The following is a 22,461-nucleotide window of genomic DNA, read 5'->3' as shown; positions in this document are numbered from 1 at the left end:
CCATGCCAAAAAAAATATATCAGACTTCTGTATTGGTATTGTAATACAAAATGTAGAGGTGTTTTCCTTAGTTGTCAGTTTGATACCATTTGATGCTTGATTAGTGAAGGACTGAGCCTGTAACTACACAGGGTCAGATTTTGCAACTCATCTGCAGCACTGGAAGCTAAAAATAATTTTTAGATCTGTGGAATTTCTGTATCTTATCAGATCCGACAGCATCCAGTTTTTCTATGACCCTTGACAAATTTTTTTTCATTGTAATAGTTTTTGTTTGGGGAAATATTTTAATTACACAAATTAAGGTTTTGTGGCAGCGAAATTTCTTTTCCAGGGCCCTTTTTTTTTCTTTGTTTTCTTTTCCTTTTTTTTTTATTTTATTTTTTTTTAATAATACTTCTGAGCTACAAAAATCCTTCCTTTTAGTCAATATTTGTGTTCTGATGTATTTCATAGAATCACAGAATGCCAGGCTGGAAGGGACCTCAAGGACCATCTGGTCCAACCTTTCCAATACTACTATAGTTTAAATGAAATGGCTCAGGACCCTGTCAAGCTGAAACTTAAAACTGTCCAATGGGGAGGAATCTACCACTTCCCTTGAGAGACTCTTCCAATGTTTGATTGTCTTCATGATGAAAAATTTACCTCTTGTGTCCAATTGGAATCTCCCTGGGAGCAAGTTGTGCCCATTACCCCTTGTCTTTTCCTTGTAAATAGGGAGTCTCCGTCTTCTTCATAGCCACTCTTTAAGTGCTGGAACATGGTGATAAGGTTTCCCCTAAGCCTTCTCTCCTCAAGCCTGAACAAACCCAGTTTTTTCAGCCTCTCCTCATATGGCAGGTCCTCCAGGCCTCTGATCATCCTTGTGGCCCTTCTCTGGACCCTCTCCAGCTTGTCCACATCCTTTTTGTAGAGTGGGGACCAGAACTGAAAGCAATACTCCAGGTGTGGTTTGACAAGCGCTAAGTAGAACAGGATGATGACTTTTTTATCTCTGCTGGTGATGCCCTTGTTGATGCAGCCTAGCATCCTATTGGCTTGCTTTGCCACTGCAGCACACTGTTCACTCCTGCTGAGGCTGTTATCCACAAAGGCACCCAGGTCCCTTTCCACAGGGCTGCTCTCCAGCCAGGTGGATCCCAATCTGAACTGCATTCCTGGGTTATGTGTTCCCAGGTGCAAGACCTTCGACTTGAATCATAGAATCATAAAATGGTTTGGGTTGGAAGGGACCTTAAAGATCATCTAGTTTCAACCTCCCTGCTTGAGCAGGGACACCTCCCACTAGATCAGGTTGCTCAAGGCCCCAGAGTTCATAAGGTTCCTGCTAGCCCACTCCTCCAGTCTGTCCAGATTATCCTGGAGGGTGGCTCTCCCTTCTGGGGTGTCAACCTCTCCACTCATCTTGGTGCCATCAGCAATTTCCATATTTCTCAGGTGATGTGTGGTAAAAATACTCTGTAATGAAAATTTCCCTCAGACTGTAGGAATCTGGCACCGTGTTGTGTCATTGGATGTTCTTGATTCCAGGCATCTTTGTTGCCCAACCATCACTCATATGATGAAGCCTAAATACAAACTCTTGCAGGATCAGACCCTATAATAAAGAAGTCTGTGTATCCCAGCTTGTCAGCAAAAACTTCGTAAATTATCCCAACGTGTCAGAAAAGACTATTAAACAGGCTGGGTGTGAGCCAAAGCGTAGACAAGAGTTTGTTTGCATTTTCACATTTGTAGCCCAAGTAGTCTGGGGCCAGCACAGGTCCTGGGCTGTTTCCAATAGGCAGTTTGTTGTAGCCACTCCGTTTTGCAGGATAATGGTTATGTCCCAGTACATGAGTCAAACCATGTCTGATCAATCTCTACCTCATTTTATTTACTAATGTAGACGTAGCCCAAAAATTCTTACATGGAGGTCAGTCTTGTCTTTCATTTCCTCATCACTGCTTGATAGCACTATGAGTGACAGAGTTAGTGACATCTGTGAGCCCTCGGGTTCAAGGTTTGTAGACTTCTGGGTAATTTTTAAAAAGAGAATCTCATCTTTGAGAAAAAAATGTAGTCGTAAAAACAAACCCTGAAACTTAGGAAAATGGCCTAGAAAGAATGAGTCTAATTTTTCAACTGTTATGAGACAGAGTAAAACAACCACCTTTGGGCCACCAATTTTGTTTCACACCAAGGTCTGGCCAATAAACTGGAAACAAAAAAGTGCTTGAGAAAACCTGGACACTGAGGACAGTTAGCCTGAGTCCTCCATGTGGGTTGTGTGGCATACTAAGGAAGCTGCTAGTGATGGAAGTAGGCTGTTGAAACCTTAGCTTTCGCTAGAAGTGAACAGAAATTGAGAATGCTGTGTAGGTATGGGTACGTCAGCAATTGCTTGATGTTTTTCTCTACAGATGAGGTGAAACTTTTGCACCTGACTGGAAATGAGATCCTTATTTCAAAATGTGCATTGTACTACACGTCCGTATTGGCTCTGAGCTGCCTGTCTTCTAGGCACCATGATAAACACGAGGTCCTCTGTGCTTATTTTATTCTCAAGGTTAGCCAAGAGCCTGGATATGCCAGTCCTAGTCTTATTCAGGCCTTCCACCCTTGTTCTGCATATTCATGCATTTATACAGAAAAATTAATATTAGTAAGCTATGAAGGGGAAGAAAAAAACCACAACAGTCAGGGCAGGTAATATAAGGCAGCAGAAAACTGAACACTCTGCTGCCTATGTGTGTAATTTATCTCCATCAGAGATAGATGAAAGGAAACACTGTGCTTTCCCACTTTAGCAGCACCTTTGTGTGCTGGCATTGCTAGCTCAGTGCTGGTTCAGGTACATTTTCCAGGTGCATTAAGAAATAGATTAAAAGCAGAGAAAATTATTGAAATGGCAGCAGTTGAAATCTCAATGTTGGCACAGCTGCTGATCTTCTGGTGATGCAGTGGCTGTCCAGGAGGGTTTATCAATCTACACAAAGATGGACAAGGTGCCCAGGAGGGTTGTATTAAAACCAGCAGTAAAAATTCAGCAGACTGTAGGTTTTGTACATAACAAAATGCTGTCTGGTGTTCAAGAAAGGCTTCAAGTTTTTGAACCATAGAACAAAGGCTTTCTGCCAAGCATTCAAGAGTGTTCTCCCTTGTTTCCTCCCCATGTTGCTGATAGAGGTCAACAGCCTAAAAACCTGGTCTGCTCAGACCAGCACTGCCAGGCCAGATGGCATGGGTTTGTTGCCATCTTGGTGTCTTCATAGTTGGGGTATGTAGCTACCTTCTCCAACTTTTATTGACCCTCATGTCACACCCAAGTAGATTAAAACTAACTGGCTGTGCCTGTTGTATGTAGAATACCAATATTCAGTTTCCAGAGAAGCTGTTTGTACCCACAGACCTGCTTATTTTTCTTTTCTGCCTTTGCTTCTGACCTCTGGTAGTCGCAGCATATTTCTTTGTATTAAATGGTGTTTACAACATCTTTTTTTGTTGTTCCAGTTTTAATTTTCATTTCTCTTTCAGCTTCAATTTCTGTGACATTTTCCAGGTCATTAGTATAAAACTGAAATAAAATGTTCCTCTGGATTTTCATTGCTTGAAAATATTTGTCCTATTATCATTCTACAGCCATCCTTAGTCTATTTGGTTAGGCTTTTTAGGCAAAATCTAAATAAAATATATCACACACTAATTCTGAACCAGTACACACCTTCCTGGTCCTGAAATCATGGTCTCAGGTGAGAAGGATTTCTCAGGCTAGCTTTTTGCAAGCTGATCCCAAAACTGAAAACATGGTTTAGTCAGATTGTTTGCAAAAATGTGGCAAATATAAAGTGTTTGCTTTTTACCCAGTCTTCATTCATAGTGTTACTTATAATTGATATTTGTAAGAATAATGCAGAAGAGAAATGAGAAGCATGGCTGTTCTTAAGGTAGCTGTGTTTAGCACTTTTTAGAAATAGATCTAGGGCTGGATGTCCAGTCTGAATAATTTTCTTTTCCTGTTTGATGAACCTTAAGTTAAAAGAAATTCCCAATAAATAGTATTCTGTGTTGTTTGCAATAAATCATCTGCTTTTGATCCCATAAAAAACATGGAAAAACTAGTAGAAAGTGGTTATTGTATTCTTCAGAGACTTTGTATTCTTGCTATTTTTATGATTATTGCTATAATCTTAGAAAGTTTGTATGGTAGTCCTTTTGTGTTGTCCTAGAAAACTCAATGCCTTGCAGTCATAGGAGGGTGAACAAATTGTTTTGCTTTGCATTATCTGTGAAACGTAACACATGCTTCTGCTGCATGCTTGCTGCAGAATTAAACGGCATCCTCTGGGAAAGAGCTCAGAAACAAATGGATCCTTCACAAAAATCAATAGGCCGGGTTTGCTGTTAGGACAGCTAATGTCCCTTACTTGTATCTTTTTACATTGTGTCCTCAGCTTTGGAATTAAATTTGCTTAGCTCAATTAGAGTTTTTCATTATTACTATTATTCCTCCCATGCTTCTCCCAAGTCACATCTGAAAATGTGAGCATGCGTGTCAGATCACTTAGCAGATCCTCCTAGTAGAACAACAGAAAACTTGGAATATTAAAAGAAATCAGGCTGTATTTGTTAATCATTATTTTCCACTGAATACAGAGCATGCTTAAATCTATACAAAACAGGTAGAAAGCCAAATGTAAGGAAGACAGAAACTTAATACCTAGCTCCTAGGAGGTTTTCTTTCATTAATATTTTTCCTTCTACCCCTATTACTGGGGCCTCTCAGTACATTCTCAATTGGTATGCATCATATCGAGAAGAACCTGAAATAACCAGCTGTCACTGCCTTCTGTTAACTCTGAAAACATTTTTTGCCCACCTGGACACTGCCAGGCGAGTGAAGTGTCAGCTTTTTCAGTTTTGCTCAGGGCAAATTTTCCTATTACCATGGAGGCTGCTTCCAAGAACCTGGCAGTCAGCATGGCAGAAGTTTGCTGAAGTCCTTTCAAGGGCATTGGACTCTGACCTGGGGGTGAGTTTTTGGCTCCTGGGGTCACTCCTACCAAGCTCTTTTCCACTTGTCTCATCCCTGGCACCATTTTCATGTGCAGCATCACACTAACCAGGGCCCTGCTAATGTCTGCTCCCCACCACCCTGGCAGTCAGCATGGAACACCACAGGGGGACCAGCAGGCTCTGCAAAATGGGCTGGTACTGTGGCCCAGGTGTGCTTAGAACTGAACAAAGGTGAGCAAGGAGTCTGACTGTTTTCAGCACCCTGCACTGACACTGCCAAGAGATGGGCACTGCAGACCACCAGGCACAGTCACTGCAGAAAGCAAGTCTCTCTTTGTGTACAATAGTAATGTAAAGGGAGCTGGGAGTAGCCACAGCCTTAACACACCTGACTTGCATCCCTGGAGAGCAATGTGGTGAGCCTGGGCTCACATGGAAACAGCACTTGCAGTAGCAGTCTATAACATCAATGGCAGGAGAGTGGCCAGGGCAACTGCATGCTCATTAGTCTGACCTAGAAAGCATATGGGGCACTTGTCAGCAGCGAAGGTAGTTAAAGATGTAGGAAACTAGAAAAAACACCATGTCTCTTTATCAAAGGAGCTCATGCCAGACTGGAAGATAGTCTGAAGAGGAAGGAAATGCTGTATAGCAAATATAATTGGACTTCAGAGGAGCATCTCACCCAGTGCCACACAGGAAAAAATCCCTTACGCTGGAGGGGATGGCAATTAATACAAGAGCTGTGCAGCAGTCAGAGGGGAAGCAGGGTGCTGTAGTTGCAAAAGGCAGTAGAGCCAGGGAGAGCTCACTAATGGGAATTTCCAAAGGGATGGTCTTATATTTGGTTTAACTTTGGGCGTTTTTTAGAGACCAAAGCACAATTTGTCAGAGCAGCATTTTAATGATTTTTGCAGCACAAACAAAGCTGAAGTGCATTTCTCATTAATGGGAAAAGGAGAGTATTGGAGAGGAGAACTGTGTGACCTTGAGCACTGGAGAATTGATTTGCAGTCATATTCAACAGCCCAAAAAGAGTAAAGAGGTCACTCATATAGAGACTAATAACAAAAAGCATTTGCTGCTAAATGGCATCTCACTGGTTAGCAAAGGGGAGAGAATACATTTTCTGGATGTACTAGACATGGGACCAGTGAGATGGTAGTTGCATTCTTTCTGGAAAACTTTATACAGTTGTGGTCCCCATAATGGAGCAACCACACCTTTCTTGGACAGTATTCAGAGTACAGCTACAGGACAGTTGAGGGAAAAGAAAAGATTTCTTACTGAGGGCCAAGACAACTTGGCTTGCTTAGTGTAAAAAAAAGGATGCTGAGAGGAAATACAGCATCTTCAGAAGTACTGCAAGAAGCAAACTCAGGAGAGGAAGAGAAGGACAAAGCTGGCACTTACATAAGTGCAATAAAGACAAATTTGGCTTGGAACACCAACCCGTCTGAGGGTTTTGGAATTGATGACCTGGAAGAGCCTTTCAGATTTTGTGTCCCAGAAGTAAAATTTGCTATTCAGGTAAAAATGACAAAGGAAAAGTTGCAGAGTATTTACAATGAATGTTAGTTGGTTTATATTTTGGTTACAATTATTTAACTGCAGTATGCACCAGCATAGCAATTAGGAAATTAATTCCCTTGTACATGAAGATACAAGGACAGGCCTCTGTCATAAATAGAAAAATTAAAGGGAATGAACAATTTTCACAGTGTGGCAGTGAAGTCCTCTGCACTCTCTTAGGGGTATGTGCCTCAAGTAGGGTGCTCATGGGCTGTGTAGTGGTAGATGACGTATGATTTTTCAAAGGCATAGTTATTGTCTCATTTGAGCAAGTATTATCTGACCTTTAAAAGAGATCATTTAAATGTCAGTGTCTTGAGCACTCTTATAATGTGCACCCAGCAATGCCTAATTCCAAAACTAGCTGAAGGATGAAGAGAAGTAATGACCAAACATAACTGTTATTAACTATATTTTTGTGCTTCAGTTTTACTTCAACTTTTCATAAATAAATGTATCAAACTGCAGTTAACCCAGATAATTATTACAGCCTTAAACTTTTTGAAATTTTAAGTATCTTGTGCTTCCCACTCATTTATAGCTAGTAAATGTGTCAGAACAAATCAAGAGTGATTTTATATGTCATTTTACAGTAGTATTACTTAGTCATGACTGTCAAGCTTGTAGCTACTGATATTTAGTGACAACTGAGCTTCAGAAACTCAATTTATGTCTTTTTTTTAAAGAGCAAGAATCATAATATCACATTTGTGTTCAGACACTTCGGTGTCTGTCTGACCTTTTGTTTACTGGCTTTAAAGTAGTGGTGTCATAGATAGCCTGTCTTTATGGGGCTACACCAAAAACGGAAAAGAAATTTCAATATGGTTAAACTTATTTGTTCATTTCTTATCTGTCCCAGTAACAGTTACCATCAGTGGTAAAATCTGCTTGTACTTCCAGTATGAATATTACTGCCTTTAGATTAAAGCCACCTGAATTTATTAAATGCTTGCACTGCTAGATAAACGAGCTTGGTAACAGCCTCTTGCAGCTAACTATGGCTTATTATCTGGAGAGATAAGGTTAAATAACCTCTAACCTTCTTGAAAGACACTGGCCTCTGTTTAGTGTTTCATTGCAAGGCATGATTACCAGATAACAAATAATCATTGTCACATGCTTTCCAAATTTGGCATCTTTTCTTTTAAAGCCTGGTCCCCAGAACTGAACAAAGCAGGGGTTTGACCATTACTGTGGGTAAGAAAAATGAAGCCACTGGCTTCCTAGTGAGCAGCCTACTGTAGGAAAATAGGCATTTTTCAGCATCCTTAGGAGAAATGTTAATAAGTATCATTCTGATACGAAAATGAAATACAACAATGTGATGGATCAAAAGTATGGTAAAAGAAAAAGATATTTCAAAGTGCATCTCTATGCTTTTATTATCTTTAAAATTAGAAATTGGAGTGTACTAAAATGCTACATGAAAAACTATAATTCATCAGTAGAAATATACAAACTTGAGTATTTATCACAGCATTTTTAAGTCAAACTTTGACTTTTCTTTTGCCCCTCACTTCCTTAACACTGTTGCATCTACACAGAGTGTTCTGAGTTTAGAGTTTATTTGCTTGGAATACCTGTTGCCCTGTATATAAAATATAATATCTATACATTAAATTATTGAGAAAATATTGTTACTATTATTTATTACACAAAATAAAAAAAAAAAGGCCTTGTTTCCAGATTTTTATAATTCATTGTTACAAGCTACAGGTGCAAATTTATCTACCTGTCAGCTGTTTGTCTGCAAAGAGCTTTGAATGCAATAGATGCATGTTGACTATTCTTTAAAAATAGCTGTCATTGAGTTTCCTTTTATTAATTTAAATGTTAGGATATTTTCATCTTTTTTTTCTTCAAGTTGTAATTTACCCTAGGTTTTCTTTATAGACCTCTCACTGTCCTTGTCTCTTATTCTTATGTACCAGTGAGACACCCCAACTTCTTTTTGTTTCTGTACTGGACCTCTTTGAACATGCCCCATTTCACCTCTGATTTGGTTTTGCAGAGTATACTTTGTGCCTCACTACCTCCCTTAGCCAGGTTCTTCTACACATTTCTAGAAACTGCTTCTTTTTTATATAGTTTATAGCTGTGGCATCTAAATACCACAAATGGGGTGACCCCAGATAGAGCCAAACACTTTCAGCTTCTCTGTTAATTTTTCCATTGTTTCTTTCTTCTTCCTTCTCATATTTACTTGCCCCAAGAATATGCCTGTATTTCTGACTTTTCCCCCTCACTTCTCTTCCACTCCCATGACAAGGTAGGAAGTTGCTCCTTCAGGAGAGGACCTTATGAAACCGGTACGCCCTAACAATCACTTTAGGATGCTGTCTGGGCTCTTCTGAACCACAGCTCTTTTGTGAACATTTCCCACTCCCTGAAGCAAAGAGCATCACCTCAGCTTTATTAGCCATGGTTTATAGCTGTTTTGGCAGATAATCAATCTTTTACCAAGCCTAATCCAACCACCCCAGACACCTGCGGATTAGAAGAAAGAGTTTAGAGAGTAGCTTATAGAGATACGGGGCTGCTTCTTCTCACTGGAGAGAGCTGCTGGTGTGTCGTGCCCGTCTTGGAGCAGTTATTGCCTATCCCAGGCATCATGCCTCATAGATGTCAAACACCAAGATGACAAAAGACTGGCCTACAGCCATAAAGCATGTAAAAAACGAAGAATCACAGAAATGTTAGAAAGTGCTTCTTGCTTTTAATTTGAGGACCAACCAGTAATTCAGCATGGCTGGGAGGACTCACATGTTTTGCCGTATTTGTTGTACAACCAAGTAAGTCATGGACAACATGCTTCTCCATCTAGCAAGCTTGCCTACCTCATCTCTTGTGTCTTCCTGATGCTTCTGTGTTCCTACTGACCCTGCAAAACTCCACAAGTTGAGCCAGGCAGAGCCTGTGCTGCTGCACATCATGGATGCACAGGCTGCAAAACATCTTCCTCAGAAACCTGTGCTATCTGGCTCTGTAGTCTCATATATCCTTGACAGCAGTGATTTTTGCCTTGTGATCTCCACTTGTGAAGGCCCTAAGTAAAACAAAGAGTATCCCTCCTGACTCCTTGTCACTTACTGGAGATCAGTGGTGGAAGACAGGCTATAGAAAAAGTCAGTCAGTGAAGGAGAGAGTAGCTTATCTTTGTCTGAAACAGCGCCAAGAACAATATATCATTGTCCATACATATTTAACTCTCTGGACTGACTGATTTGTCTTGCTGAGGTGTAATTTTGGAAGTTGAGGTATGGAAGTCGTTTTTCTTCAACAAAGGTAGCTGCTATCAGAAAGTGATCAGTAGGCCTGTTGCTTTGCCTGTATTTTGCTGCTTTTAGAAGTTAATGGAATTCTTTGCTGAAGTCTCATGTAATGTTATGTTACCATGACACACATACAAAAATAAAAGTGCTGTTGTCAGGGTGACGTAGTCAAATTATTAACACCCTGTTTTTCCAGTATTCAGATTAAAAAGGCACAATTTATGTTTTATTTGTTTGTGTTTTAAATAAAAATTTTAATGTAATTTTAAGTAATGAAGAAAACAATACCAAAGTGATCATATGCAAATTCACATAAATATGGTAGTATGACTTGAAGAGCTAGCACTGAAAATAGATTTGTCCTTCAGGTTCTGCTAGGGGCAATGGTGAGAAAGGAGAGGATTTTGAAATTATGAGAACCACTTTGATGTTATTACTTGTAATAGCTGAAAGCAGAAGCCATAGATAATAATAATCTTCAAACTGTAGAGGCTGAAAGCCAAGAATGACTGCAGCTGCCTTGAGTGATGGTGGAACAAAGCCATATAGTTGTGAATAGTTTATGCAGATGAAATATAATCACAAAGTCAAAATTTTCAGTCATCAGGTTTGAGATGTAAGAAGCAGGTGGTACATGTCTATCTCAGGGTTTTGGAGGGGCTCTCTGGAGTTAACTACCTCAAAGAATCATAGACTAAAGAAACAGTTTTGATATCTACAATTAGATAACACAAGGGGATGGTCACTTCAAACACAAAATTATTGCTTGTTTATGGTCTTCTCCAGACATTCAATGAGGCAGATTGTTCCTGTTTTAAAATAATGCCTCAGAACTCAATGCCACTTTTTTCTGGAAGTGCTAAATGGAAAGTAATGACAGAGAGGAAATTGTTTCCAAGTTTTGTAACTGGCAGCCATTATGAGAGGATCTATGAGCTTTTCAAATCCATTTTTACATACTTTAAATCATGGCTTGTCAAGAACTGGGCAACCAAATGTGTAGAGAATGTGGCCAAGATATCCCACTGCTTCTGAATTATTTATGACCTGATCACAGTATTTGCAGATCTCTACTGTTTATAGAAAAAAAACTACATTAAAATTTTCACCAATAACATTTTGCTTTTGTATATCTAAAATAAAATTGCCACTTTAATTATTAAGGTTTTAATAGCCCTGCAGTTTCAGTGGCCACTTGGTAACATTGTAGTCTGATGGGGTTTAATAACTTTCACTAATGTTAAGTACCGAAGAAATCACTACAGTTTTGGTGCCTCAAATTCGAGGGACAGAACTATTTTAAGGAAGAATAAACAGTAACAATATTGAATAAACAATCTTTTGACTTTTGAGACATGTAACTATTTTTCTACAGCAAGTGGAAAACATTAACATACCATGTATATTGAGTCAGGATCTGAAAGCAGCTCTATTCCTTCTTGACTGAAGGAAAATTTTATTGATGAATTAGCAGATTATATGATCAATTTTCTCTTTCCACTTCCTAAAAAACAATTGAATACATGCATATATGTATGGTCCAGTGCAATGTTGAGTCTAGGCAGCATCAGCTAAGCAGCTACCCTTCCTTTTCAGTTCAGTTGCCAACTCAAAAATGCTTAGCAGATACTGAGTCAATGTAAAAATGTAAAATTGTGAGCCCAGGCATTGATCCATCTTCTTTAAATCCTTTCATTATAAATTCTGTTATTAGAAAAAAAATAATTTGGTATGCTGTCATTTCAGTCCATTTTCTTTACCTGCCTATGCATGTTGATCATTAGCTATTCACTGCATGTGTCTGATAACTGTTCTGTAATGCTGCCTTTTTTTCCCCACTTTTCATAGTGTAAGTATTCCAGTTGGAAATGAGTAAAACTGCCAAAAGATTAAAGAAATGGCTTCTTCATAATTTAAGCACTGATTGCCCATCCTGAGAGAAGTGGATTGGGATTCAGGTGATCACATATCAATATCTACAGTTTTGACAGTCCTCCCAGGCTCCCTTCATAGACAAAAGGAGAGAAAAAAACCCCAAAAAACTAAAAAAAAACCCACCCAAAACCAAACAGAAAACCAAAAACCAACAAACAAAGCCCCCATACAAACAAACAAACAAAAACAAAACTAAGCCAAAAAACTAAAAACAAAACAAAAAACCCAAACATTTTTAGAATGCAGTCTCATCCCAAATTAAACTTCTAAAGTAGATCAGATGATTTGCACCCTAAAAATACTTGTTTTAGTTGGCTGCAAATGGAAACAAGAACGACTAGCTTAGAAGTTTGCTTTGTAGCCGTCCAAAGGTAGAGAAGCATAATCCCATCCCTGTGCTCAAATTAATCATAAATGCCTAGAGGTTTTGTGCAATGACACTTCTAATGTGAATGTACTGTGGCTGTAGCTTTTGATGTAAAGGACATAGTGTCATTTAGTGCTCTGTGCAGATGAGAAGTCACATTTGGCACAAGCACCAAAAACATTACAGTCATATTAGGACTTAATTTTAAATGGATTAGATTACCCTGATTTTCACCTTGGCTAAATAGTGCCTGGTATTAGCATGTCCACATTATTGCCAGAACAGATCAGTTTGGGAAACAGCATTAATGCTGTGGTTGTAGCCATACAAAGGTGGTGCTTAATATTTATGTTGGAAGATAACTGGAGTGGCCTTGACCACATTAGGTCCTGCTACGTAAAGAAGCATATATAATATTACAAATATTAATAATACCTATTCTTGCCCCAGCAAGGTCACAAGAAGCTAGTGAATGAACAATGAAAAGTGAGAAACATGAATGAAAGTAGCATTATTTAGGAATGACACATGGCAAAGGTCTCTTGCATTAAGGAGGGTTAAAAAAGCTGACAGATGTTGAATTTGTTGATTCTGCAGTTATTTTAGAACATTACCTTAATGGTGATTTTTCCTGTGGGTTTTTCCCCTTAGGATGATTTCCAGCACGCAGCCTCAGAAACCAACTGGGAGTCAGTCACAAGCTCTGTCTCAGTAAGTAATTTGTTTCTATTTTGCCCATGGATGGATTAATAGGGTGTCTTGAATCCAGCTCACTAAAATGGCATTTGCACAGAGGAACTATGTATTCACCTTTGGCAGTGAGTGAATTAAGGGTTGATCCAACTCATAGTGGAGTCAGCCAGTATATTTTTAAGACAAAAAGATTCAGGATATGCCATCAGCTGATGTAACTTCATGAGATAGCCATTGGGAAACATTTCTTGTTTTCAAATTTATTGTGCCAAGATGAAAATGAAAGATTTAAACTCCTTACCATTTTCAGTTGTAAAATGTCTTCACCTAAATGGAAGACTATACTTAAAACAAGCCAGCAAGAAAATTGACTTAGTTTTTCATTGTCGATACTGAGTTTCTTTTTCAGTGTTTTTAATAAAGTAGTATATCTAAGGTCTCCATATTCAGCAGTGAAATGTCACTTGGGACAAAAAAGAAAGAAAAAAAAAAATGGTAGTCCGATATAAAATGTTATTTTTCTCTTCTTTAATTTTGATTTGCATCATTGGCCAAAAATCTGTACTGTCTTAAATTTCCTGAGTAAAGTTAAATGCTGGGGAATGGCAATGTAGCATCAAAATTAAAAATACAGCCTGTCCTATTCTGTGCACGCTGTTGGCTGGTCAAGACCATGTCACAGCTCTTGTAAACTCCTCTTAAAACACATGAAATGAGGATAAGCACTCAAAGCAGACTTGAAACCAATGTTTGGCGCATTTGTGGAAGAGGGTTTAGTGTTGGCACCTTTGTTACGAGGGCTTCCAGGAGTTGCCAGTAGAGAAGTAAATAAAATATGGGTGAATTCTACTCATTAGTGTCCAAGCTGGGCAACGAGTAGAGAGAAAATTTTGTATTGCCAAAATTAGTAGAGGTTAAGCCAATCTCACTCGTATTTACCCTTGAGTTTGTAAAAGACACCTGCTCTTCATGATACGATGCATTGATAGCCTAGAACTAACTGTGCTGAAAGTCCTCAGTAGTAATGTTAGTGGGCTTGAGGTCTACTGGGTGTGCCAAGCAGGAGATGCTAAAACACTATTTTATTGAAAGACATAAACTCATTTTTCATTCTAATATGGGGTTGTAAAAAAAATTATATATGTGATAGAATATTTTATTTTAAAATATGGTAGGCTGTTGTCTGAAAATGTAAGACTAGGGCTCCCTCATCAGGTAACTATGAAAATACAAGGTCACATGGAATCCTACAGCTAAATAGTTATCCTCCTTAACATCATAGGGTGCACAATACACCAAAGAATAATCTAATATTCTTTTCATATTGAAAAAATACTTCTCTTTCACATCTGTTTATTTCTAAAAAGTTGTTATTAATGTGCATAGGTGGGGAACTACAGTATGAATATTACAGGTAGGAAGCTAATGCTCAAGGTCACATGGAATCCTACAGCTAAACCAGAAGCAGCACCCCAGTTTCATTAGTTTTCCTGTGCCATCTCCTATCTAATAAATATACCTTCTTTCACAGGGCATGCATTGCACCCACTAACCTCTTCTTATCCTCAGGGAAAATAAGGTAGAGAGGTTGAGTAATTTTTCCCAGTGGCACAAATGGAAAACTCTGAGGGCATACCAATAGTTTGAGAGAAAAAGGTTCAGGGATTCTGCTGTGGTCCTGAGGGACAGAAGGAGAAACTCAGACCTGTCAGTTGCCAACAAGATGACATCCTGCACTGCTGATGCTCAGCCTGGCAGAGCAAACTTTTGCCCCTCAAACCCACAGTCTACCCAAAGACTCAGTTTAGGATCTGGATACATTACAATGCTCAGAAATAAAATTCTAGTGCAAGCAAATTCTTTCTTCCTTGTCTGAGGTCCTATCACAGAGCAATATTTTGGAATAACTTTTTTTTTTATTTTCTCAGCCAAAACCGATACTTCTACCCTTAGCCAAGCTTGGCAAACCCAGAAAAAAAAAGAACCAAAATTCAGTCCTCAATAGGTCAGTTTTCATTATTTGTGAAATAGTGTTATGAAGTCAACTGTGATGCACATTGAACTGCCCGCCAGCTTCACGGAACAGATAGAAAATAGAAAAAAATGGGGGAACGGAAATTAAGAGTAAGAGCACTGAAAAAAAAGGATACATTTGTGAAGTTAAAAATGTATTCAGTGCTTTTAAAAAACAGAGAAGAGGTACATAATGTGGAAAATCTTTGCTTTTCATGGCTTCTTGCATTTCAGTCTTCTTGCCCTGTCTTTGAATGCAATCTCAGAAGCCAGATTATGAGGAGCATGAGCTCTTCTACAGCCTTATTCTTGGCAGGACAAAAGAGAGGCAGTTGGGTTGGCAGCTTTGAAGTTACTTTTGGTCCTGTCACATGATGTCACTGCCAGTAGGTTATCTGAGCTGTTGAAATAATTCCTCTTGACTTGGCTGTCACTGAGAAAAGTTAAGCTTTCTTCTGTGTGTGGATGAGGTTGCACAAATCTCTCAAGTAGGATCTTTTATATGAAAAGAAGATGGGGAATCCCTACTGCCTCTCTGAGTTTGAAGTGCCCTACAGATTCACAGCCTGACCTGCAAGTTCTGTAATGAAGTGCAATGTTGAACATATGGAAAAACTCTTGCATTGTCTAAGCCACACACCCATAGCCTCATTTTTATGGTACTGTTTCTTCTCCATCCTTGTACCATTGCCCTCACTTCTGAAGGGCAGTTCAGGACTGACATTTCCCTGTAGTACTGCAGTCACAGAGGAGCCAGGAGCTCCACTTAGCTCTCCTCAGTCAGCAAGTAGCATTTGTGTGCATTTTTCTTATGTATGCTCAAAGACTGCACTTGCACCCTTGGTGATGTCTGCCCACAGCACAGTCCGTCCTGCAGCTTTGTTTTAGATAAGCACGCTGTGTTCACTTTGCTGGTGTGAGCTTTTCAACTCCTAGGGCTTCTTTCTCTCTGGCGGTCTCTATTGCAAACCACTTAGAAGTCAGGAGAGATGCCTTCCCTTTTAGTGGGTCATGAATTTTCACAGCCATCTGCAGTGTGTCTTATTTAGCACTGCCTTGTAGAGGCATTGCAGTCACAAGTGGGCCCTCTGAAACTCTTGTGCTGCTGGCAATAAGCAATAAAGTGCAGCTATGCTTTCTGACTGTGCTTTTGTAATGTTTTCTGTTTCTTCTCTTTCTTTTTAATAATTTGTACTGTCCATACTTTCACTAAATATAGGCAGTAAAATATCAAGAATTTCTCTTAATGGGATATAACACTGTTAAAGACAAATGTGTTATTTTAAAGGACATATATACTTTAGAACCATTTTAGTAAGCTTTGAAGGACACAATTCTGAAAGCAAGTGAGTAATTTTAGTCAAATCAGTTGACCTTTCTATTACTACCCCACTGAGTGAAGTTAATAGCAAAGATTAATAGTTTAACATATGCGTTTACTTGGGAGATGAGGCAAAAAACTATTTTGAGGAGCCATTAATTTTAAATGGCATATTTCTTCTATATGAATGCAGAGAAGGGTTTTCATGAGAGAAGAGGGTTTCTAGAGTTTTAACTCGTAAGGCCAAAATCTGAACAACTCCTGTTCTATTTTATGATTCTTGTTGAATAAATCAGGTGTTTCCATTGTAGTCCTTCAGAAGGTGACAGATCTGCATTAACAGTGTTTCTTGCACATACTTTACACATACTATTAGGCTTTGTGCTTGGACAAGGGAAGAGTGAAATCAGGGTAGCCAATATTGTTATTCTAAATAACGATTATTGAAAATGTTTTAAGTCCTCTCCAGTAAAAATGAAATTATTACAGTCTTACTGTCAAAGTCAAGTTGTGCCACAAGTTCATTGGGAAACAAATGTGTTCAGAGAATGGCACTTTGCCCTTCCATTTAGTATTATGATAAAATTGTGAGGATATCACTATGTTGGTAATTCCAGTATTCATTGTTACATAGCTAAGATCATATTGCTGAAATTACATTTTTTCTTGTTTGCTTAGTAACTTGTATTTGTGGTAAAAGGGTGGGAGAATTGGCATTCATTAGTTTTTCATACATTTAATTATTGAGAATAAAGGGCCATCTTTTTAAGTCTATAACCAAACCAAATTTCTTGTCTAAATTGACCAGGGAAAGAAAGTCCAGTGGAGTTGTTGCCTTAGTTTTTCTATGCTGTGGTTTCTGATCTGCCTATTATGAATTTACTAACAGAGCTGGTGAACCTCCCCAGCTGTACAAGGTACCTCCATTCTGTGGTCATGCCCATGACAGTACTTTCAAAAGACATTTCCGTTACATCTTTGTACATGTGCAAACCATCATCCTGGTTGTGGAGTGGGTGTGCATGTTCAGCAGTGATAGTACTTCTACTCCTTGCATCTTCTCCAGGATTTTCATGGGAGTTCCTTGGTGTCTGTTCTCCTTGCAAAAAGAAAGCATAAGCATAGCAAAGCCTGACCAGAACTTCAAAAGATGGCCCAAAAGCTGCTGTTTCAATCAATATTGAGACAAGTTTCTCAGTAACTGTTTTCAGTTGTTTGAAGTGGTTCAGTAATGTATTCCAAGTACACTGAGATGTATGTCACTCTTAGGGGGTATCCTATCCCTCTCCATCAGTGACTGACCCTACGCTCACGGCAGAAGCTCTGGATCAAACCATCGCAGCATTTGACACGGTGGAGGATCTGCTGAAACACTTTAACCCTGACTCCTGGCAAGAAGATCTCGAGAATTTGTACACAGACAGTGGCCACCATTATCGAGGCAGGAGCTACCATGACAGGAAGTCCAAAGGTAGGAAAAGACACTATATACATACTTTGGGGTAAGACCAGAATATTTCTTCACTCCTTATAGAAATTTCCATTGATCAGGTATTCAGTTTTGGTGCACGTGTTCCTGTTGGAGTCACAGGGCAAGGTGCCACCTATTAAAATAAAGGATAAGTCATTTAATCCTTAATCATTTTCTGATTGAATAGGATCTCACTTGAGAAATCAGACAGAAAACTGCCCATCATTATGACGAATTTGTAAATAAAAACTTAGGTCCATGTGTAAAGGACAGATGGTTCTCAGCTGCACCCTCTAAAACATTGCTTTGTGTGTAAGGCATGGGGATCCTTATTACCTGCACTATCATCCTCCTTTAAATACCCTACTTAGGGACTGTTTTCTGTTGAGTGAGGAATAATCACTTTTATCACATTGTGCTTAGGGAAGCAGCTGGTGCAGACACCTGTATGTACAGCTGGTTTTTTAGGATGTGAGCATCTCACTGTTTTTCATTATGTTGGCAGGGAACATCATTATGGTTTAACATCTTTGTCTGTAATTGAGCAAAGCACACGTTTCTGGGTTATGTTTCTTGTTTCCTTCTGTTAGTTCAAATCATCCACCAAATGGTAAAGCAAAGGGATGCTCAGCTAGTGATGCAAGCCCATAATAATAAAGAAACACTATTTAGAATAGACAGTCATGCGTGGGTAACCACACAGTGAAGAGCCTGTTGAAATTGCCCTTGATGTGCAAGAATAGATCTAGGAGGTCTGTTAGGGTTCTCCAAGATGACAATTGCTGTAGCTTTTAGAGAAGATCTGAAGTGATTTTTTTTTTTTTTTTTGAGTTCTCTTGTTAATACTGTCTTCCATTTCCAAGTTTTGCATTCATATGCATTCTTCTTCATACATTTAAAATTTTAATTCCCAAATCATAGTTCTGGTCCTGAGCAATCTACCATTTATTTACATCTCAAATCTCATCCCCACTACATTAAGTATATATTAAGCAGGAAGAGAGGATTTTCATTCTATCTTTGTAACTTACTTAGTCTCAAATAATGAAGTTTTGATCTTAAAGCTATATCTGTAGGCTGTATCTGTATTAGGGAAAATAGTGTCTAGGAGTGTTCCCAGACCCTGAAATCCCTTATTGATAAGTTGCCAGCCTGATCTCTGCTTAGTTTTGGCCTAGGCCAGGTGTCATTCTCCCAGGTCATTGCTGGGCTTGAACCATTCCTAGTGGGTAGTTTGTATGTAGCCACCTCATCTTGGAGAATAAGAGATAAATGGTAGGTATGTGGGCTGTCCCATTCTTTGTGCCAAAGAATGACCTCAGGCACTCATAATGTATTAGTAGATAAATAGCCAACTTGGCAAACAGATTCCTAGACATGTTGGCCATCTCCGTTTTTGGGCTGAGCACTTCAAAGGAATCAGTGATAAAGCCCTGAGTACCCATCCAGTGAAAAATGAACCCCTTTATTTTGTACCCTTTGGGCACAACAGAAGTTTCAGGCAATCACAACAGCCCATGTTTTATGAAAAAGTCACCTAACCACTGATCAGATTGATCTCATCGAGGAGTCTGTGAAACATGATCTGAGTGTCTGTTATTCCCAGGATGGATTTGGCACTGATAGACATGTGTACAAAAGAATTAAAGGGTCTGTTTTGATTTTAATAGAAGATGATTAGAAACTTGGATCCTGTACTGGTTCTGCTCTCCAGATTTCAGCTGATTCTCAGATCTTATTTGGCCTAGTGCTCTATATATTTAAATGATCATGTGTATATAAAATAGCATTTCTTGCTTTATTGATGCCGACTGTCTAGGTTAGTGGCATCAATCTGATATAGTAGTTAGTACTTGGAAAACTTAAATGCATTAAGTATTCTCTATTTAATACAAATGTAATCCAGCTTCGTGCATAACCAAATACTGTAAAAAAATTGTTTTCCAGTTATTGTTTTAACACTTGATGTATTTTAATATGATATTTTTTTTGGTTATAGGAATAAGAAAAGAAAGGTTTATAAGAGTTTTTCTTTTGTCTTCAAAGTAAAGGCCAAATTCCCTGACTGTTAACAGCCCTCTGGACAAAAGTACCTCACCACAATCAAAGCCTAAAAAAAAAATTCAGTTAAGAATTTTTATTTAGTCATAAACTTCTGGCAAGATTAAAGGCTTGTTCTTGGATGATGTCAGGAGAAGGGAATAGCTTTAACAAGTCCTTAAATTAGTAATGCTCAGTGGATTTTTAACACAGACACTGTGGATTTCTGAGGAATGTTTATAGGCACCGGGATAACCTTGCAGCAAAGAGAGCAATAGATTATATCCTAATTTATTACAGATATCTGTTTCTGCTTTCAGCCTGGGTTTTATTTTTTTATCCTTAGTTAGAACAGCCCCGAAGCAGATAAGAACAGTTTTATGTAATCTCTGCCTATCTTTCACAGTGTTTTCAGAACATGTCATATAACTGGTATAAATGAATCACTAATGATTTCCCTCCTGTGCAACTCTATGCCCATACCAAATTGTGTCACAAAATTGAGCTTAAGAGACCATGTTGCTAAATACCAATTCTGATAACAATGATCTATATGAGATCCTCTACAGAAGGACCTAGACAGACTGGATTGATGGTCTGAGACCAGTTGTAGAAAGTTCAACAAGGTCAAGTGTTGGGTCATGCACTTGGGTCACAACAACCCCATGCAACACTACAAGCTTGGGGAAGAGTGGGAAATCTGCCCAGAGGAAAAGAACGTGGGTGTGTTTATTGACAGATGGCTTGAATATGAGCCTGCAGTGTGCCTAGGTGGTCAAGAAGGCCTACAGCATCCTGGCCTGCATCAAAAATAGTGTGGCCAGCAGGACTAGGGCAATGATTGTCCCCCTGTACTCAGCACTGGTGAGGTCACACCTTGAATCCTGTGTTCAGTTTTGTGCCTCTCACTACAAAAAGACATTGAAGTGCATGTCCAGAGGAGGGCAACAAAGCAGGTGAAGGCTCTGGAGCACAAGCCTTATGGGAAGCAGCTGTGGGAACTGAGCTTGTTTAACCTGGAGAAAAGGAGGCTGAGGGGAGACCTTATCACTCTCTACAACTACCTGAAAGGAAGTTGTAGTGGGGTGGAGGTTGGTCTCTTCTCCCAAGTAACAAATGATGAGACAAGAGGAAATGGGCTGAAGTTGAGCCAAGGGAGGTCTAGAGCAGGTATTAGAATAAATTTCTTTACTGAAAGTATTGTTAAACACTGTAATAGGCTGCCCAGGGAGGTGTCTGAATCACCATTCCTGGAGGTATTTAAAATATATATAGATGTGATGCTTGGGGACGTGGTTTAGCCCTGAACTGGTAGAGTTAGGTTAATGGTTGGACTCAATAATCTTAAAGGTCTTTTTCAACAAGAACAATTCTGTAATTCTGTGATATGTGATAAATTGTATTTAAATGGTATGTTTTCTTAATTTGGCAATCAATAATCAATAATCAATAAGGTTTGGTGGGAAGGAAGTAAGTACAGTATTTTAGCTTGGCTGAAACTCACAGGAACACAGAATAGATGAAGTGAGAATGTACCTCAGGAGCTGTCTACTCCAACTTCCCTTCTAAGGCAGAGTCACCAATAGCAGGTTGCTTGAGAGCATATCCAGTCAGGTTTTGAATATCTCCAAGAGTGGAGACTACACATGGAGAACCTGCATCTGACCACCCTCTTAACAAACAGAAAATAAAGTTGGGAGGTTTTATACATTTAAGTAGGGTTTCCTATGTTGCAGTTTGTGTCCAGCGCCTCTTGTCCTTTCAAAGAAGACTCTGGCTCCATCTTCATTACTTCTTTCTTTAATGTATTTATATACGTTGATATACAGATCAGTCCCTCTGTAGATACCTCCTGCAGGAACCTGAAAGATGAAGAGTGTGTTGAGTAAATCTGTAGGTATAACTCAGTACCATTTAAAGAATCTGACCTCACACCTCCACAACACTGGGACAACTCCATTGAGTTAAAAGCATTTCTTTCTATTTACACTATTGAAGTGAGATACTGATATCAGATGTATCTCACTAATAACCACATGAAGTTTGAAATTTCATTCTACAGTTGTTCAGTGAGATTTGCTGTTAACAACTCCAGTACAAGTTAACTATAGAATTGCAGTGAAACCCAGACTGGCAGAAAAAGACAGAAAAGAAACACATTCACATTTTCAAAATCCTTAAATGAAAGGCCTTTTCTAAGCTATAATCTGGAGTATACACCTCCTACATCAAAACATGACAAGCAGATGTTTCAAATAACCTTTGCAGCAGGTGTAAATATACTAAAAGAGTCATGCGTGCTGTTGCTGCATTTTAGAAACTCTGAAAGTATGAATATTCAGTGTTAAGCTCATCCTAAACTCACGAAAAAGTAAAACCTTTGAAATAACTCCTTTTGCATTGCTCTAATAAGTTATAGTTGACCTCAGTGCCATAGTCATTTGACTATTACAAATATAAAGCATCTCTAAAAGGGTATCACTGGCTATTGGGCTATTTCTTACTGTTCTTAGCAAGAACACAGATAGATATAAAAAAGAAAACAGCCATACTCAACAATGAGGTTGAACTTCTAGACAAATGGATTTCTGTTCTTGTAGCATAAGGGCCATTCAGAGATGTTTGAAGGAAACCTCTTCCTCCTACTGGTTAAATTTTTGAAAGCATCAGTGTAACTGATTGACAATATTAGAAGAGCTCCTCAGAGATAACTGTTGTAAACAGTTCTGACTATCAATTAAACGTTATTTAACACTTCCCACATGCTCGTTTGCCT

At 38.9% G+C, this 22,461-nt stretch overlaps 1 protein-coding gene across 1 annotated transcript in view; it reads left to right on the top strand.

The window, feature by feature from the left end:
- PDGFD (platelet derived growth factor D) overlaps window positions 1–22,461 on the top strand; it is a 138,373-nt gene that overhangs the window by 97,588 nt on the left and 18,324 nt on the right. The window contains exons 4-5 of the mRNA XM_009999380.1: window positions 12,799–12,858; window positions 17,444–17,645. Coding sequence (XP_009997682.1) covers window positions 12,799–12,858; window positions 17,444–17,645 — 262 coding nt within the window. The remainder of the gene's footprint in view (window positions 1–12,798; window positions 12,859–17,443; window positions 17,646–22,461) is intronic.

The sequence above is a fragment of the Chaetura pelagica genome, unplaced genomic scaffold (genome assembly GCF_000747805.2).
Source record: "Chaetura pelagica isolate M959 unplaced genomic scaffold, ChaPel_1.0 scaffold85, whole genome shotgun sequence".
Lineage (NCBI taxonomy): Eukaryota > Metazoa > Chordata > Aves > Apodiformes > Apodidae > Chaetura > Chaetura pelagica.
This window is presented reverse-complemented; position numbering and strand designations above follow the sequence as displayed.